Source organism: Nomascus leucogenys, chromosome 18 (assembly GCF_006542625.1).
Source record: "Nomascus leucogenys isolate Asia chromosome 18, Asia_NLE_v1, whole genome shotgun sequence".
NCBI lineage: Eukaryota > Metazoa > Chordata > Mammalia > Primates > Hylobatidae > Nomascus > Nomascus leucogenys.
The window spans coordinates 20569650-20584438 of NC_044398.1; the positions used below are offsets into that span (position 1 = coordinate 20569650).

A 14789-nucleotide genomic window follows, 5' to 3' on the forward strand; every position below is an offset into this window, starting at 1 on the left:
CCCTGGTGGGCAGGGATTGTGTCTTCTGTGAACCACACACTTGGATCCTGGGCTCCCAGGATCCTGGAGTCACTTCGCCCAAACATGGAGGTGCCAGCCTACAGTGTAGCCTGGCTTTCACCGGTAGGGAAACTTGACATTCTCCTGCAGCAGGAGAAAGAAATAAAATCTCTCCTGTTCTCATGTGGCATGTGATCACTGAGGGTCAAACCTAAAAATAACAGAGTGCATTAATCAGGATTAGATTTGGCTGCAAGTAATAGGAAAAGCCAAATAACAGTGGTTTACACAACTTGGAAGTTTATTTCTTCATCCTGTCTAAGCCCAGAGTTTTGCAGACCAGGTCTGGTATAGTAGCTCTACCCTATAGTTTCCTTGGGGAACTTGATGTCCACCACACCATTCCCAGGCTGTGGCTTCAAGGGCTCATGGTACAAGATGGCTGTGAAACTTTAGTCATCACATCTGTGTCCAGGCAGCAGGATCGAGACAGGGAGGAAGGCAGTCTTGTAAGGAAGGATTCCAGAACTTGGCATCTTAGACTGACCCTTATGTCCCTGTCTTAGTCCATTTTCTGCTGCTATCACAGAATATCATGGACTGGGTAATTTATAATGAACAGAAATTTATTTGACTTACAATTGTGGAGGCTGGGAGGTCTAAGAGCACAGCACTGACATCTGCTTGGCATCTGGCACAGGCCTTCTTGCTGTGTCCTCTTATGGCAAAAGGCAGAAGGGCAGGTGAGCATGTGAAACAGATAAAACTCACTCCCCAAATCCCCCTTTTAAAAGGCATTAAGGGCGGGGCGTGGTGGCTCACGCCTGTAATCCCAGCACTTTCGGAGGCTGAGGCAGATGGATCATGAGGTCAGGAGTTCAAGACCAGCCTGGCCAACATGGTGAAACCCCATCTCTACTAAAAATACAAAAATTAGCCGGGCATGGTGGCAGGTGCCTGTAGTCCCAGCTACTTGGGAGGCTGAGGCAGAAGAATCACTTGAACCTGGGAGGCGGAGGTTGCAGTGAGCTGAGATCATGCCACTGCACTCCAGCCTGGAGACAGAGCGAGACTCTGTCTCAAAAGGCAAAAAAAAAAAAAAGGCATTGAATCCACCATGAGGACAGATCCCTCATGGCCTAATCACACCTCTTAAAGGCCTCTTAATACTATTACAATGGCAATTAAATTCCAACATGAGTTTTGGAGGGGCCATTCAAACCATAGCAGTACTGTTAGCCTGTTAGTCACATGGCCCCAGGTTGCTGCAAGGGAGGTGGGGAATGCAGTCTTGGCCCTGGGCAGCTGTGTGCTCAGCCCGCTGTCCCTGCTTCTGGGGGATGAAGGCATTGTGAGCTTTTTGATTAAATCTGGGCCGTTCCCAGGCTGAAAAGCTGGACCAGAGCTTCAGGGCTTGAGTCTCTCACAGAGAGATTTCCCAATGGGGACATCAGTCCTGCCTTGGGACCAGAAAGCCACATGCTGTAGGCCAGGAAGGGGGAAGCAGGGCCTGAGCCCGAGGGAGAAAGGCTTTAGAGGTGTCAGCAGACAGCTCAGTGGCAGTGGTTAGAATTAGGGAGGCAGCTGACCTCTTCTTAGTGTGGTCACAGCATGCCAAGAAAGTGTGGTCTGTGTCTGGGCTGCTGAGGCCCGAGGGCAAGGGCCAAGCTCATTCATAGGACAGTGGCCAAGATGCCGGGAACTGAAAGGCTTGGGAAAAGTAAAGAAGCTCTGCAGGTTCTGGGACACAAGTGAACATGGTAAGCAGTGGAAGGCCCACCCCAGGACAGGGTTAGACTGGGAGCACTGTCCCCTTCTAGCCCACAAGAGGCCAGGGCAGGGCCCAAGTGCAGTGTGGAAGTCCAGCCTGGTGGACTGCAGGGATCCCTGCCCAAGCCCACCCCCCGCTCACCTCCTCCAGTGGCACCTTGTTGTTGCACATTTTTTAATTCATCAAGAGAAGCCAAAGATCAAGATTTTTATTTGAAATTCATTGATTTCAAAGTACAGGTGGCTAATTAGAGTGGAAAATACAAAACTATGAGGATCATACAGATTGCTCCTGAGACTGACCACTTTTGGCCTGTGGGCCACAAGCCGTCTCCCTCCAGTGAGGATGCATCCTCTGGGTCCTCGGGGGCGGAACCAGGAGGAATCCATGGAGCACTTCTCATAAGACAGCTTAACACTTTTTTCAGTTTTATTTTTGAAAATTTTTAACCCCCATTTTTTTATTTGGAAAAATGTTAAACCTACAAATTGAAAGAGTTCGCCGGGTGCAGTGGCTTATGCCTGTAATCTCACCACTTTGGGAGGCCGAGGTGGGTGCATCATTTGAGGTTAGGAGTTCAAGACCAGCCTGGCCAACATGGTGAAACCCCATCTTTGCAAAAAAACCCACAAAAAACAAAAAACAAAAACAAAACAAAAACAAAAACAAAAATTAGCCAGGAGTGGTGGCACATGCCTGTAGTCCCAGCTACTTGGGAGGCTGAGGCAGGAATTGCTTGAATCCGGGAGGCGGAGGTTGCAGTGAGCCAAAATCGCGCCACTGCCCTCCAGCCTGGGCGACACAGTGAGACTCCGTCTCAAAAAATAAAAAAAAGGAAGAGTGCAGTAAGTAAACTCCTGTCTGCCAACACCAGGTAAGATTTGTTCCATTTACTTCTCTCTAAATCATGAACGTCAGACATCAAGAGGCCTTACCGCCAAACGCTTCAGCCTGTATTTCCTAAGAACAAGGGCATTCTCCTTTAAGCCACAATCCGAGGATGTTAACTTATTTATCCAGCATATACTCCATCCTCAAATTATCCCAGTTGTCCTCAAAATGCTCATTATCGCCTTTCCCTGCTCCCCAATCTGAGGTCCCATAGACAGAACGGCAGAGCAGACCCACTTGGAGGCAGGCAACTAGGGGTGCTGGAAAAGGTCCTGAATTCCAGGAACCTGCAGGCCCGTGATGGCTGGCCCACACCCGGTGACCCGGGGACCGCTGCTGGCTGCGAGGCAGGCTTTGTCATCCTGAGAACCCGCCTGCCAGGTGAGCTGAGAGGGAGGCTTCCCCCTGCTCTCTGAGGGCGGGCAGGGACTTCCCCATCCCTCCACAGCTTCTCTCCGCTCAGTGGGCCGACCTGATTTGCGTTCCCGCTCTCTTGCTGGCCCTGGGTGCTGGCCTCCACGTGCCACAGTGCCTCTGTGGGCCGTCCGGTCATTCTGTCCACCTTTGCCCACTTCCTGCTGCATGCCCACCTTGACTTGTCATCTCAGTGTGTGGCAGCCATGAGGCCTCCTTCCTGCCAGGACTTGGCGCTTGCTTCAAAGGCTCCCCAGGGATTGCAGGCTGAAGCCTGGAAGTCAGGGCTGCCCCCCGCAGTGGCAGCCCCGCCTGCAGAGCAAAGGACTGCATTTCCACACGTCCTCTAATTTCTGTTTTTAACTTTTAAACTATTTTTTTCTAGTTTAGAAAAATATAAAAACACTTGAGAAACACATAATTACCAGGTGAAGGGTTCCTGTGATCCCAGCCCCCAGACAGCTTTATTTTAACATTTAGATTGTACTCTTCCTAGTTTTAAAGAGAAAGAGGCTGAGGGGCAGAGGTCATGAAGGACAGGTCTGTGGGACCCCCAAGAGACGAAGGAGTCGGGGCCAGGAGCCTCTGCCTCCATGAAGCCTGTCACCTGGGAGGTTCATGTCTTTGACTTTGCTCAGCCGTCACCTCTTCTGTAAAGTGGGGATCCTAATTCTCGGCTCTCTTGAGGGCTGTAGCAAAGACACAAAAATCCTACCAGACTGTACGAGTGGAATTATTGTCAGGGGAACATGCACTGCAGTGGGCAGAGTGCGCCTGGGCAGAGGGCCAGGGTTAAGGACACGGGGCTGGAGGAGCATGGGGTGCTCTGGGGTGGATGGGATGAGGGTTCTCTGGGTGAAGAGTTGTGACCTTTGCCCAGCTTGGAAACTTATACAAATAACTAAACTTAAAAAGAAAATGTTCTTAGGGTAATCATGTTCATTGTAAGATATTTAGAAGCGATGGATGAGCAAAACAGAAGAAAATAAATACCACCCTGCAGCTCACTTACTCAGGAATAAGTATCATTGCTGTTGAAGTAGATGGCCCCCAGTCTTTGGTGCCTACTTGTTGAGAACCAGCCTTGGCCCATCATCAGTAACCAGACAGGGTGGGGAGGGAAAGTGATGGAGAGACTCTGCCCTGCCCTCTTGGATCAGATTCGAAAGGGAAGGAGATAGGTCAGTCAGGTGCTAGTGGCCCAAAGCTGGTGGGGGCAGAGGGTTGGAGAGAACTGGGCTGACTCAGGCTGGGCACCTGTTCTTCCAGAGGTGGAGGACTTGCCTGAGGGCCCAGAGCAGAACTGGGGCCTCTTGGTTCTTGAGGAAGGCCAAGAGCAGATGGGAACCTCCCCCGAATGGCTTACCAGACAAAGCGGAATGAGGAGAGTGATGTGATGATCATGGTTGTTAAGGAGGGTGGTTGCTGTGGCCCAGCCCAGCCTGGCTCTGCCCTGCTGGCTGCCTGGGTTGAGAGCCAGGGACTGCTGGCCATTCACAGATGGCGCCTGGGCGACGCCCCTGGTTCTAGTCCTGGTCCTGAAGGTTCACGTCTGTGGCAGCTGGCAGTTGCTGGGAGTTCAGTGCAGGGTCAGCCGTGGTGTGGGGGGATGAGGTCAGGGCAGCTGAGGAGTTGGAGCCCTCGCTGTGCTGTGTGTCGGACCATCCAGGTGTTGCTCTGCACACATTCACTGATTTCATCTTTATACGGTCCAGCAGGGGAGGTACCGGTGGTCCCCAGTTTACAGTTGGGGAAACAGTTTGGGGAAATCAAGCCATGAACCCAAGATAATGTGACTAATGCATGATAGAAGTGGGGTTCAGCTGGTGTCCTGCCCAGAGCCCACGATTCACAGAGCCTAAGCCCTGTGTCCCCAGCCAGTGATCAGGGTGTGAAGAGTTGCCACTCCTGCAAGCCCTCGCTTTTCTTTTTGTTCGACGGGAATGAAAACACCAACTTTCTGGGGCTTTTGCATGCCTCTAACAGATATTTATTAAACTCTTACCTGCAACAGGCACTGGGCTCAGCCCTGAGTACCCTGAGCTGAGCAAGAGGTGTCCTCAGGGTCACAGAGGACTTAAGACTCAGAGCAGTGCCACTCAGTAGAAATCTCACAGGAGCCACTTGCGGCACTTTATTTTTATTTTTTTGAGATGGAGTCTCGTTCCGTTGCCCAGGCTGGAGTGCAGTGGTGCAATCTCAGCTCATTGCAACCTCTGCCTTCTGGGTTCCAGCGATCCTCCTGCCTCAGCCTCCCGAGTAGCTGGGACTACAGGCGTGCGCCACCACGCCTGGCTAATTTTTGTATTTTTACAAAAAAGGCACAGTTTTTCCATGTTGGTAAGGCTGGTCTTGAATTCCTGACCTCAAGTGATCCACCCACCTCTGCCTCTTACAGGTGTGAGCTGTCGCTCCCAGCCTTGTGTGGCACTTTAAATAGCTGCCTTCAAATACAGACGAATGAGTGAACTTAGTTTTAATAACATATATTATTTAACTCAGTATATCAAAAGATTATCATTTTGAGATGTAATCAACATAAACTATGTTTTGGTTCTTGGTTTTTTATTTTTTGAGACAGAGTCTCACTCTTGCCCAGGCTGGAGTGCAGTAGTTCGATCACAGCTCACTGCAGTCTTGACCTCCTGGGCTCAAGTGATCCTCTTGTCTCAGTCTTCTGAGTTGCTGGTACTACAGGCATGCACCACCACACCTGGCCAAATTTTTTTTCTTTCTATTTTTGGTAGTGACAGCATTTCTATGTTGCCCAGGCTGGTCTCGAATTCCTAGGCTCAAGCAATCCTCCTGACTCGACCTCTCAATGTGCTATTATAGACATGAGCCACTGTGTCCGGCCCCAATATACATTGTTAATGAGATATTTTACTGTTTTTTTGTAGCTAGTCTTCAGAATCTGGTATGTATGTTACACTTGCAGCATGTCCTAGTGTGGACCAGCCACATTTCCAGGGCTCAGTGATGACAAGGCACAGCCCAGCTTCAGAGGCCAATGGGCCAGTGTCCCCCAAACACCTAGTATCACTTTATCTTTATTGGCCAGGCCCTTTTCTGAGGTCTTTACCCACAAGATATTATTTAACCTTTGCAACTAACCCATGAGGGAGGTGCAACTGTTGTTCCCATTTCACAAAAGTGGCAGCAGAGGCCCAGAGAGGTTATGGGGCCAAGGTTGCACAGCCGATGAATTACGGAGCTAAGTGGGAAGGTGTCATGAGAGGAGAACATTGTGGGACAAAGGATGGGGGCACCTCTTGTTTTTAACAGATTTATTGAGATAGAGTTCATACAATGAAATTCTCCCTTTTTACGTGTTCAGTTTTTTGTTTTTTTTTTTTTGAGACGGAGTCTTGCTCTGTCACCCAGGCTGGAGTGCAGTGGTGGAATCTCAGCTCACTGCAACCTCCGTCTCCTGGGTTCAAGTGATCCTCCTGCCTTAGCCTCCTGAGTAGCTGGGACTACAGGCACGTGCCACTACACCTGGCAAATTTTTGTATATTTAGTGGAGACGGGGTTTTACCATGTTGACCAGGCTGGTCTTGAACTCCTGACCTCAGGTGATCCACTCGCCTCGGCTTCCCAAAGTGCTGGGATTACAGGCATGAGCCACCGCGCCCACCCTAAGTGTTCAGTTTGATCAACATTGGCAAATGTATGCTGTTGTGTGGCCACCACGTTCAGTATCTCCAGCAGTTCCATCCCCCAAAACTTGCCCTTGTGCAGTTGAGTCCCTCCTCCACCGACCTGCTCTCTGCCCCTGCAGTTTTCATGGGGTTATACAGTGTAAGTGTCTGGGGCTTGGCTTGTTTCTCTTGGTGATAGTTTTGAGGTTCACCCATATTGTTGTGTCTATCCGTAGTCTGCTCCTTTTTGTTGCTGATTTTTTTTTTTTTGAGATGGAGTTTCACTCTTGTTGCCCAGGCTGGAGTGCAATGGTGCAATCTCGGCTCACTGCAACCTCTGCCTCCCAGGTTCAAGCGATTCTCCTGCCTCAGCTTCCCGAGTAACTGGGATTACAGGCATGCACCACCACGCCTGGCTAATTTTATATTTTTAGTAGAGATGGAGTTTCTCTATGTTGGTCAGGCTGGTCTCGAACTCCCAACCTCAGGTGATCCTCCCACCTCGGCCTCCAGAGTGCTGGGATTACAGGCAAGAGCCACCACCCCCGGCCGCTGTGTAGTATTTTATGGTGTGGATCTATCACATTGCGTTCATCTGTTCACCAGTTGATGGACATTGAGTTGGGCTCAATGTTTGCTGTTATGAATATGCTGCTGTGTACAAGTCTTTTTCTGCACATATTTGTATTTCTCCTGGATGGGTACCTAAGAGTAGAATTGCCAGATCATATGAGAAAGGTATGTCTCCATTTGTAAGAAACTACAAAACTGTCTTCCAGGTGGCTGTATGCACTCACTGCTCACCAGCAGTGTATATGAGTTCCAGTTACTCATATCCTCCTCAGAGCTTGGTATCGTCAGTCTTTTAAATTTGTCATTCTAGTGCATGACCCTGATGACAAATGATCCTGAACATCTTTTTAATGTGCTTATTTGGCATCTGTATGTATCTTCAAATCTTTTGCCCATCTTTACATTTTAAAAAAATTGACTTGATATTGACTTATTAAGAGTTGGCACCTCTTTTTTGGGTCAGGATTAAATGAGATAATATAGGTCAAACGCCTTGCAGTCAGAGATTCACCCATTGGCCCTCCTGGTATCCCCCTCTCTGCGCTCAGGGTCTCTGGCTCTCTCAGGTGGCTGTTCAAACCCCACCTCACCCCCAGTGAGTCCCCGACCCCTGCCCCCTGGCAGGCACGTGAGTCACACACTCTCGACCAACACAGTGACTGACTAGCATAATTCCATACTGACACATCTCTGTGTGTTCACAACACAGTCTTCCCATCTGCCTTAGGCTGGAGGCAGTGCAGCCCAGCCAGGGAGCCTTGGGTCTGGAGAAAGGAGCCCTGAGTCCCAATTCTGTCCTTGAGGCCACTTGCTGTGTGAATGGGGGCATATCACTCTCCTGTTCTGTGCCTCAGTTGTCTCATCTGTGGAAAGGGAGCATTTTACTATTTTTTTTTATTTTTTATTTTTTGTAAATGAGACAGGGTCTTGCTATGTTGCCCAGGCTGGTCTTGAACTCTTAGGCTCAAGCAGTCTGCCCACCTCAGCCTCCCAAAGTTCTGGGATTACAGGTGTGAGCCACTGAGCCTGGCCTCTAATATTTTAGTCCATTCAGGCTGCTATGACAAAATGCCATGAACTGGGTAGCTTAAAAACAACGGAAATTTATGTTTCATGGTTCTAGAGGCTGCGAAGTCCAGGACTAAGGCATTGATTCAGTATCTGACGAGGGCCCACTTTTTCGTTGATCTTGCCTTATTGCCATATCCTCAGATGGTGTGACAAGACAGCTCTCTGGGGTCCCTATTACAAGGGCACTGATCCCATTCCTGAGGGTTCTGCCCTCATGAATTAATTACCCCCCTCCCCCAAAGCCTCCACCTCCTAATACCATGACCTTGGGGATTAAGATTTCTTTTTCTTTCTTTCTTTCTTTCTTTCTTTCTTTCTTTCTTTCTTTCTTTCTTTCTTTTCTTTCTCTTTCTTTCTTTTTTTTTTTTTTTTTTTGAGACAGAGTCTGGCTCTGTCGCCCAGGCTGGAGTGCAGTGGCGCGATCTCAGCTCACCGCAACCTCTGCCTCCCGGATTCAAGCAATTCTCCTACCTCAGCCTCCTGAGTAGCTGGGATTACAGGTGTGTGCCACCACACTGGGCTAATTTTTTTATTTTTAGTAGAGATGGGGTTTCGCCATGTTGGCCAGGCTGGTCTTGAACTCCTAATTTCAGGTGATCTGCCCGCCTCAGCCTCCTGAAGTGCCAGGATTATAGGTGTGAGCCACTGTGCCGAGCCTGGGATTAGGATTTTAACATATGAGTTTTTAGGGGCAAAATATTCAGACCACAACAGCTAGATGACCTTCAGGGATGTGGCCAGCTCTGAATCTGCTTTTTGGGGGATACAGGGCAGGGGGTCTTGAGTGGTTAGGCCTCAGCAGTGGTAGGGTCTTGCAGCAACAGCCATTTGTGGAGATTGCTGTGGTCTCAGCATCTCTAAGGTGGGACTTGGGATTGTGCCAGAGGGTCTGGGATTCCAGCAGGCGGGGACCGCAGGAAAAAGGGACGGGGCTGGCGTGGGGGCTGGGGTCAGTGGCAGATAGCCACCTTTCTGCTGCAGTCTGAGAAGCCAGACTCTACTTTGGAAAAGCTACCAGTGATCTTTTTCAAGCCCACTGGGCTTGACATGCTGGGAGGTTGTGGCTGCTGCACCCTGGCAAGGACAAAGAAGGTGGGGGTTTGTAAGTGTTGGACTTGAGGTGGGGAAACCAAGATTGGAATGGTGATGGTTCATTTCCCCCAGAACCGTACACAAAGCAATGGACTTCTACTCCCAAGATATTTAGGAATCAGCTCTTGGACCTCTTGCCTATTGTTCCTACCCCAGGGCCCAGAATGGGCATCTCTAGCTTCCCCTGGGCTTGAATACTGCCATTGACAAAAGGCTCACCACTCTGGCAGATTGGGTGAGTATGTTGGAGCATCAGGCAGCTAGTGGGTGAGTTGGAGCTAATGTCCCACCTTCTGAAGCTTGAGTCATCTTAAGGAACTGAGGTGACCTCTCTGTGAAGGACTCCATAGGTCAGTTTCTTTTCTTTTCTTTCTTTTTTTTTTTTTTGAGATGGAGTCTTGCTCTGTCGCCCAGGCTGAAGTGCAGTGGCGCGATCTCGGCTTACTGCAACCTCTGCCTCCTGGGTTCAAGGATTCTCCTGCCTCAGCCTCCCGAATAGCTGGGATTCCAGGAGCCTGCCACCATGCCCGGCTAATTTTTTTATTTTTAGTAGAGACGGGGTTTCACCATGTTGGCCAGGCTGGTCTCGAACTCCTAACCTCAAGTGATCTGCCCGCCTCGGCCTTCCAAAGTGCTAGGATTCCAGGCATGAAGCAAGCACGGCTGGTTTCCTCTTTTTTTTTTGTGCCAAGGACCCCCAAGCAGAAGCCCATGGACTCCTTCTCAGAATGCTTTTAAATACATAACATAGGTGGGGTTACAAAGGAAATATGTTTCACTGAGAGAACTGTCAAAATACTGAAACACATTGCGTTTAAATAATAAACAATAAACAAATGGTAATATTTGTCCTTAGGTATTATTGCACTAATAAGATAACCCGTTAGGCAAATTAAGGTTACATTTTACTTTTGAAGAGACTCATCAGTGACAAGGCTGCAGTGGCTGGGCTTCAATGGGGGTGTTACACTGGGGAGTGTCTTTGAGGGAAAGGCCCGTGCCCTGCATGGTGGACACCCAGGCCATTGTGATATTTTTGTTTTGAGGTTTCCTAAATATTGCAAATCCCACTTTGCAAATGTAATTGCAGCTTCTTTGTAGCTAGTTTTATAAGGCAAGGTCAGGCTTCTGCCTAGGATCGCTAGGATTCTCCAAGCTTGTTGAGTTCACCTGAATCGTGAGGACCCATAGCGGGAGTGGGGAGTGGTTTAAGAGCACCAGGTGCAGAGTTGCCCGAAGCTGGCCAGGTGCGTCAGCCCAGCGTCTGTAGGCAGGGGACCAGGGGCTCACGTGGTCCCTGGTGGGTCTGATAATGACTGTTGTTTAGAAGAGTGGTATCGTAAGTGACATTTCCAGATCCCACTGTGATGTGACGTGAAAATGGCTGTGAGCTCCGTGGGCACTGCCTCACACTCCGTTGTCACTGCAGGGGCAGCCCTCACTCATGACCAAAGGAGAGTTAGAAGATAGGAAATAAAGGCATAAACCATTCACCAACTATGCAAGGACATCTCATCCCAACCCACTTCCCCCTGTCTTTCCCTAGCAGAGGTTTGAGCACTAGGTACCCCACCTGCACCCCCAACTTTGCTGACCCCTGTCCCTGGCAGGCGACCGCAGTGCTGTGACCACTAGGACCACTGATCTGAGGCGCCAGATCCCCCTGAAGCTGGAAGGGGCTTTCAGACCATCCTACCCCTCACTATGATTTTACAGTAGCTGTGGACACTGAGGCCCAGAGAGGGGAAGGAAGTGGTCCAAGGCCCTTCAGTGTGTGGCCAGCAGGAGGAAGGCCCCACGCTGGTGAGGTTCTTTCTGGCAGAGTTGAGAGAGATTTCAGGGTGAGAGCTACAGTGTGACAAGCCTGGGGTTGCACCCCCCTCTAGATATTTTGGAGATGGGCTTGATTTTCAAAGGACATTGCTCTCCCACCCCTAGCTGCCTGTTCTACCCCTGCGGCCTGCAGCTGTGAACATCTGTGTCGTCTCTGGGCCACCCTTGCAGGGCACCAGCTGTAGCCTGTCATTGCCTCTGGAGCCCATGAGAGGTGAGGGTGGCTGGAACTGGAGCTGGGGGCAGGCAGGGGAGGAGAGGCGGAGGTGTCAGGCCGAGCCCAGCCCTGTGGGGACGGGCCCTGATGCCTGGCCTTGACCTGAAGCTGTGGCCAGCTGTTGCCTTCTGCAGACCCTTCTGTGTCCTGCCCATCCTCTCCCTCAGGAGCGCTGCCCTGAGCCCTTGTTCTCCAGGCTGTTCCCACACATGTCTTTTTGGCCCAGGCTGCTGGGAGGGGTCTGGGAAAGTTTGATGAGGGCCATTTGGGGCCTGCCAGGGCTAGTGAGGTGGAGAGAAGGTTCCACTCTGCTGTTGGCCAGTGAGGGGGCCACTGCGGAGCTCCCTCCCCTCTCTGAGCTGCCTATTTTTCTGTTTGGGAACATAGAGGCTCATTCCCTCCACCCTTGCCAAAAAGAGAGAGAAAGAGAGCGAGAAATTAGGGTGTGGAGCACCATGGAGATGGGGCTCTTATAAACACAAGGTGTGTGTTAACGAAGCTGTCACAAGGCTCCTGGGAGTTTTCAAGGGTGACAAGCGTGAGTGGGGGTAGGGGGATCTTTCCAGACTGGAGAGGGATGGGTGGCTGTTTGAGAAGGTTCTGGGAGGGCCGATGAGTCTGGGGTTGTTCTCTCTGAGAGTCCCTGAATGGGAGGCGGCTCTAGGGTAGGAGCCTGAGTGCATGGTCCAGAGGAGGCCTGGGGAGCACCCACCTGGGGACCAGAGCTCTGGTTCAGGACCTGGGGAAGAAAGGACAGTGAGCTCAGCCTTCAGACTGACCTGACCCCAGCTTCATGCTGACCCCATGACCCTACCTTCCACTTCTTGAGGTGATGCTGCTGCTTATGGGAGGGCTGGGGGGAGTATGGATGGTTGGGAGCAGGCAGTCCCTGCTGATGTGGAGCAGCTTGTGCCTGGTTGAGGGCAGCTGGGAAGGTTGCCATGCTCTAAGGATGCTTATTGTCCTCGTGCTTTTGCAGAGTCGAGGGGTGGGGGGCTGGCAGGGCAGCTTGCCCCGATCCCCAGTCCTGGACCATCAGTATGTGGGGCCAGTGGCCACTGAGCTCCCAGAAAGTTCCCTGAGCCTCTGTCCCTCCTGTCTGTCGCCCTCTGTCCATGTGGAATTCCCAGCCCCCTCCCTTCTCTGCAGCTCTGGCTCTCGGACCCCTGAGCCACTCCTTCCCCATCCCTTGACCAGCCCTTAAAAGATGTCCCAGCCATCTTTCCTAGCCATTCCTTTATTCTTTAAATAGGTTTTAACCATATTACCCAGAGTTTGGAGGAGAAAAATTAGAAAATACAGATAAGCAAAAAAGAGAAAATAAAAATCGTCCATAATCTCATCACTTGCAGATAACTCATGCTAGCATCCTGGTGTCTGTCCCTTGGACTCATCCTGATGCCCTTTCGTGAGTTAAGGTGGGGCTGTGGCCTGCACTTCCTATGCAACCTGCTCTGTCCTAGATGTCTTTCCGTGTCAGCCAATATGATATTTTTAATGGCTGTTTAACACTCTACCCTATAGATGTCTCATTATTTATTCAGCAAATCCTCTGCTGTGGGCTGGAGGTTGTTTCCAATGTTGTATGATTATAAACAACACCCCAGTCAACAAAACATCGTGGTACATCACTTCGTGCACACATCCTCAAGTATTTCCTTAGGAGGGAGCCCTGCAGGAGGATTGCCGAATCCCCGAGGGTGCCTGGCATTCTTCAAGTGGGGTGGGAGCTGTGCCTGTTGAGGATATCGATGTTGATTCAGATTTTTTTTATTTTTTATTTTTTTGAGATAGAGTCTCACTCTGTCACCTAGGCTGGAGTGGAGTGGCTCGATCTCTGTTCACTGCAACCTTTACTTCCTGGGTTCAAGCGATTCTCGTGCCTCAGCCTCCTGAGTAGCTGGGATTATAGGTGCGTGCCACCATGCCTGGCTAATTTTGTATTTTTTTTTTTTTTTTAGTAGAGATGGGGTTTCACCATGTTGGCCAGGATGGTCTTGAACTCCTGGTCTCAAGCGATCTGCCTGCCTCGGCCTCCCAAAGGCTGGGATTATAGGCATGAGGCACTGCACCCGGCCACCAGTTCAGATATTGATGTTGATGTTGAGTTTGGGGCCTGGTATTTTCTTTGAACACTTGATCTGCTGATAGCTCACCTAATCTGGACTTCCCTGGCCTTATTCTATGACATTCGTGGCTATATGTCCTGCATCCGTTCCCACCCAAAGCCTTCAAATCCAAGTCTGACTTCCTTCTTTGCATCTATCTGCCCCTGGTTCTCTCTCGGTGACATTTCCTGCTTCTCCTAGCCTGAAAGGTCTGGCCTTTGTCTATACCACCTGAAATAGTCACTTTGAACTCTAGGCCCTGACCTGCTGTGGATGATTCACCTCTTTCTGTCTCATTTTCACAAGAGGAGTGTAAACTAAAGGGGTTGGGGGCTGCATCTTTATGTCTGTCTATGTCCATGACTCCCCCAAAGCATCGGTAAAGGGCCGGGCATAGAGCAGGCACTCAGTGAGCATGTGATCTTCTGGGCCCCCGGGTGTAGGTGGCAAGCCTGCCTCTGTCTCCAGCTGCAGAGTGAGCTGCCTTTCTCTGTATGGTGGAGGGCGAGAGGTGGGTCACGTCTCCTGCTGTGGCTTTTCCCATCGCCTCCTTCATTGCACACCCTCTTATCCCACAGGTCTGGGGTCCTGAGGCTGCCAGCAGACTATGGGTACAACGGCCAGCACAGCCCAGCAGACGGTCTCGGCAGGCACTCCCTTTGAGGGCCTCCAGGGCAGCGGCACGATGGACAGTCGGCACTCCGTCAGCGTCCACTCTTTCCAGACCACTAGCTTGCATAACAGCAAGGCCAAGTCCATCATCCCCAACAAGGTGGCCCCTGTCGTGATCACGTGAGTGGCAGGGGGAGTGTGCCCATGTCCCTGGGAGACATGATGGGTGGGGGAACCTGCTTGGGGGTGCAGTGGCATACAGCACTTAACGCTTGCAGACTGGATTTGGGTTCATAGATGATGACACTGAGGCCCAGGGAGACGAAGCAGTTCATCGGGAGTCACACTGCATGCACCTGGCAGAGCTGGTCTCTGTCATGGGTCTCTGAGCCCATGCTACTCACCACGTCCACAGTGTGAGGGAATGCGGAGGAGGGGGCATGGCTGCGGGACCCCCTTTTTGAAAATAATTTTTGGCTTAACATTTTCAAAGGAAGTTCATGTACTTGATGGATGAAATTGAGATTTCTTTTTCACAGACAGTAATTATGGCTCAAAACTGAGGC

At 50.6% G+C, this 14789-nt stretch overlaps 1 protein-coding gene across 2 annotated transcripts in view; it reads left to right on the forward strand.

Moving 5' to 3' along the window:
- PALD1 (phosphatase domain containing paladin 1) overlaps window positions 1–14789 on the forward strand; it is an 87148-nt gene that overhangs the window by 32317 nt on the left and 40042 nt on the right. For both annotated transcript variants that reach the window (XM_030798598.1, XM_030798599.1), the window contains exon 2: window positions 14190–14403. In XM_030798598.1, the coding sequence (XP_030654458.1) occupies window positions 14219–14403 (185 nt within the window). In that variant the 5' untranslated portion in view covers window positions 14190–14218. The remainder of the gene's footprint in view (window positions 1–14189; window positions 14404–14789) is intronic.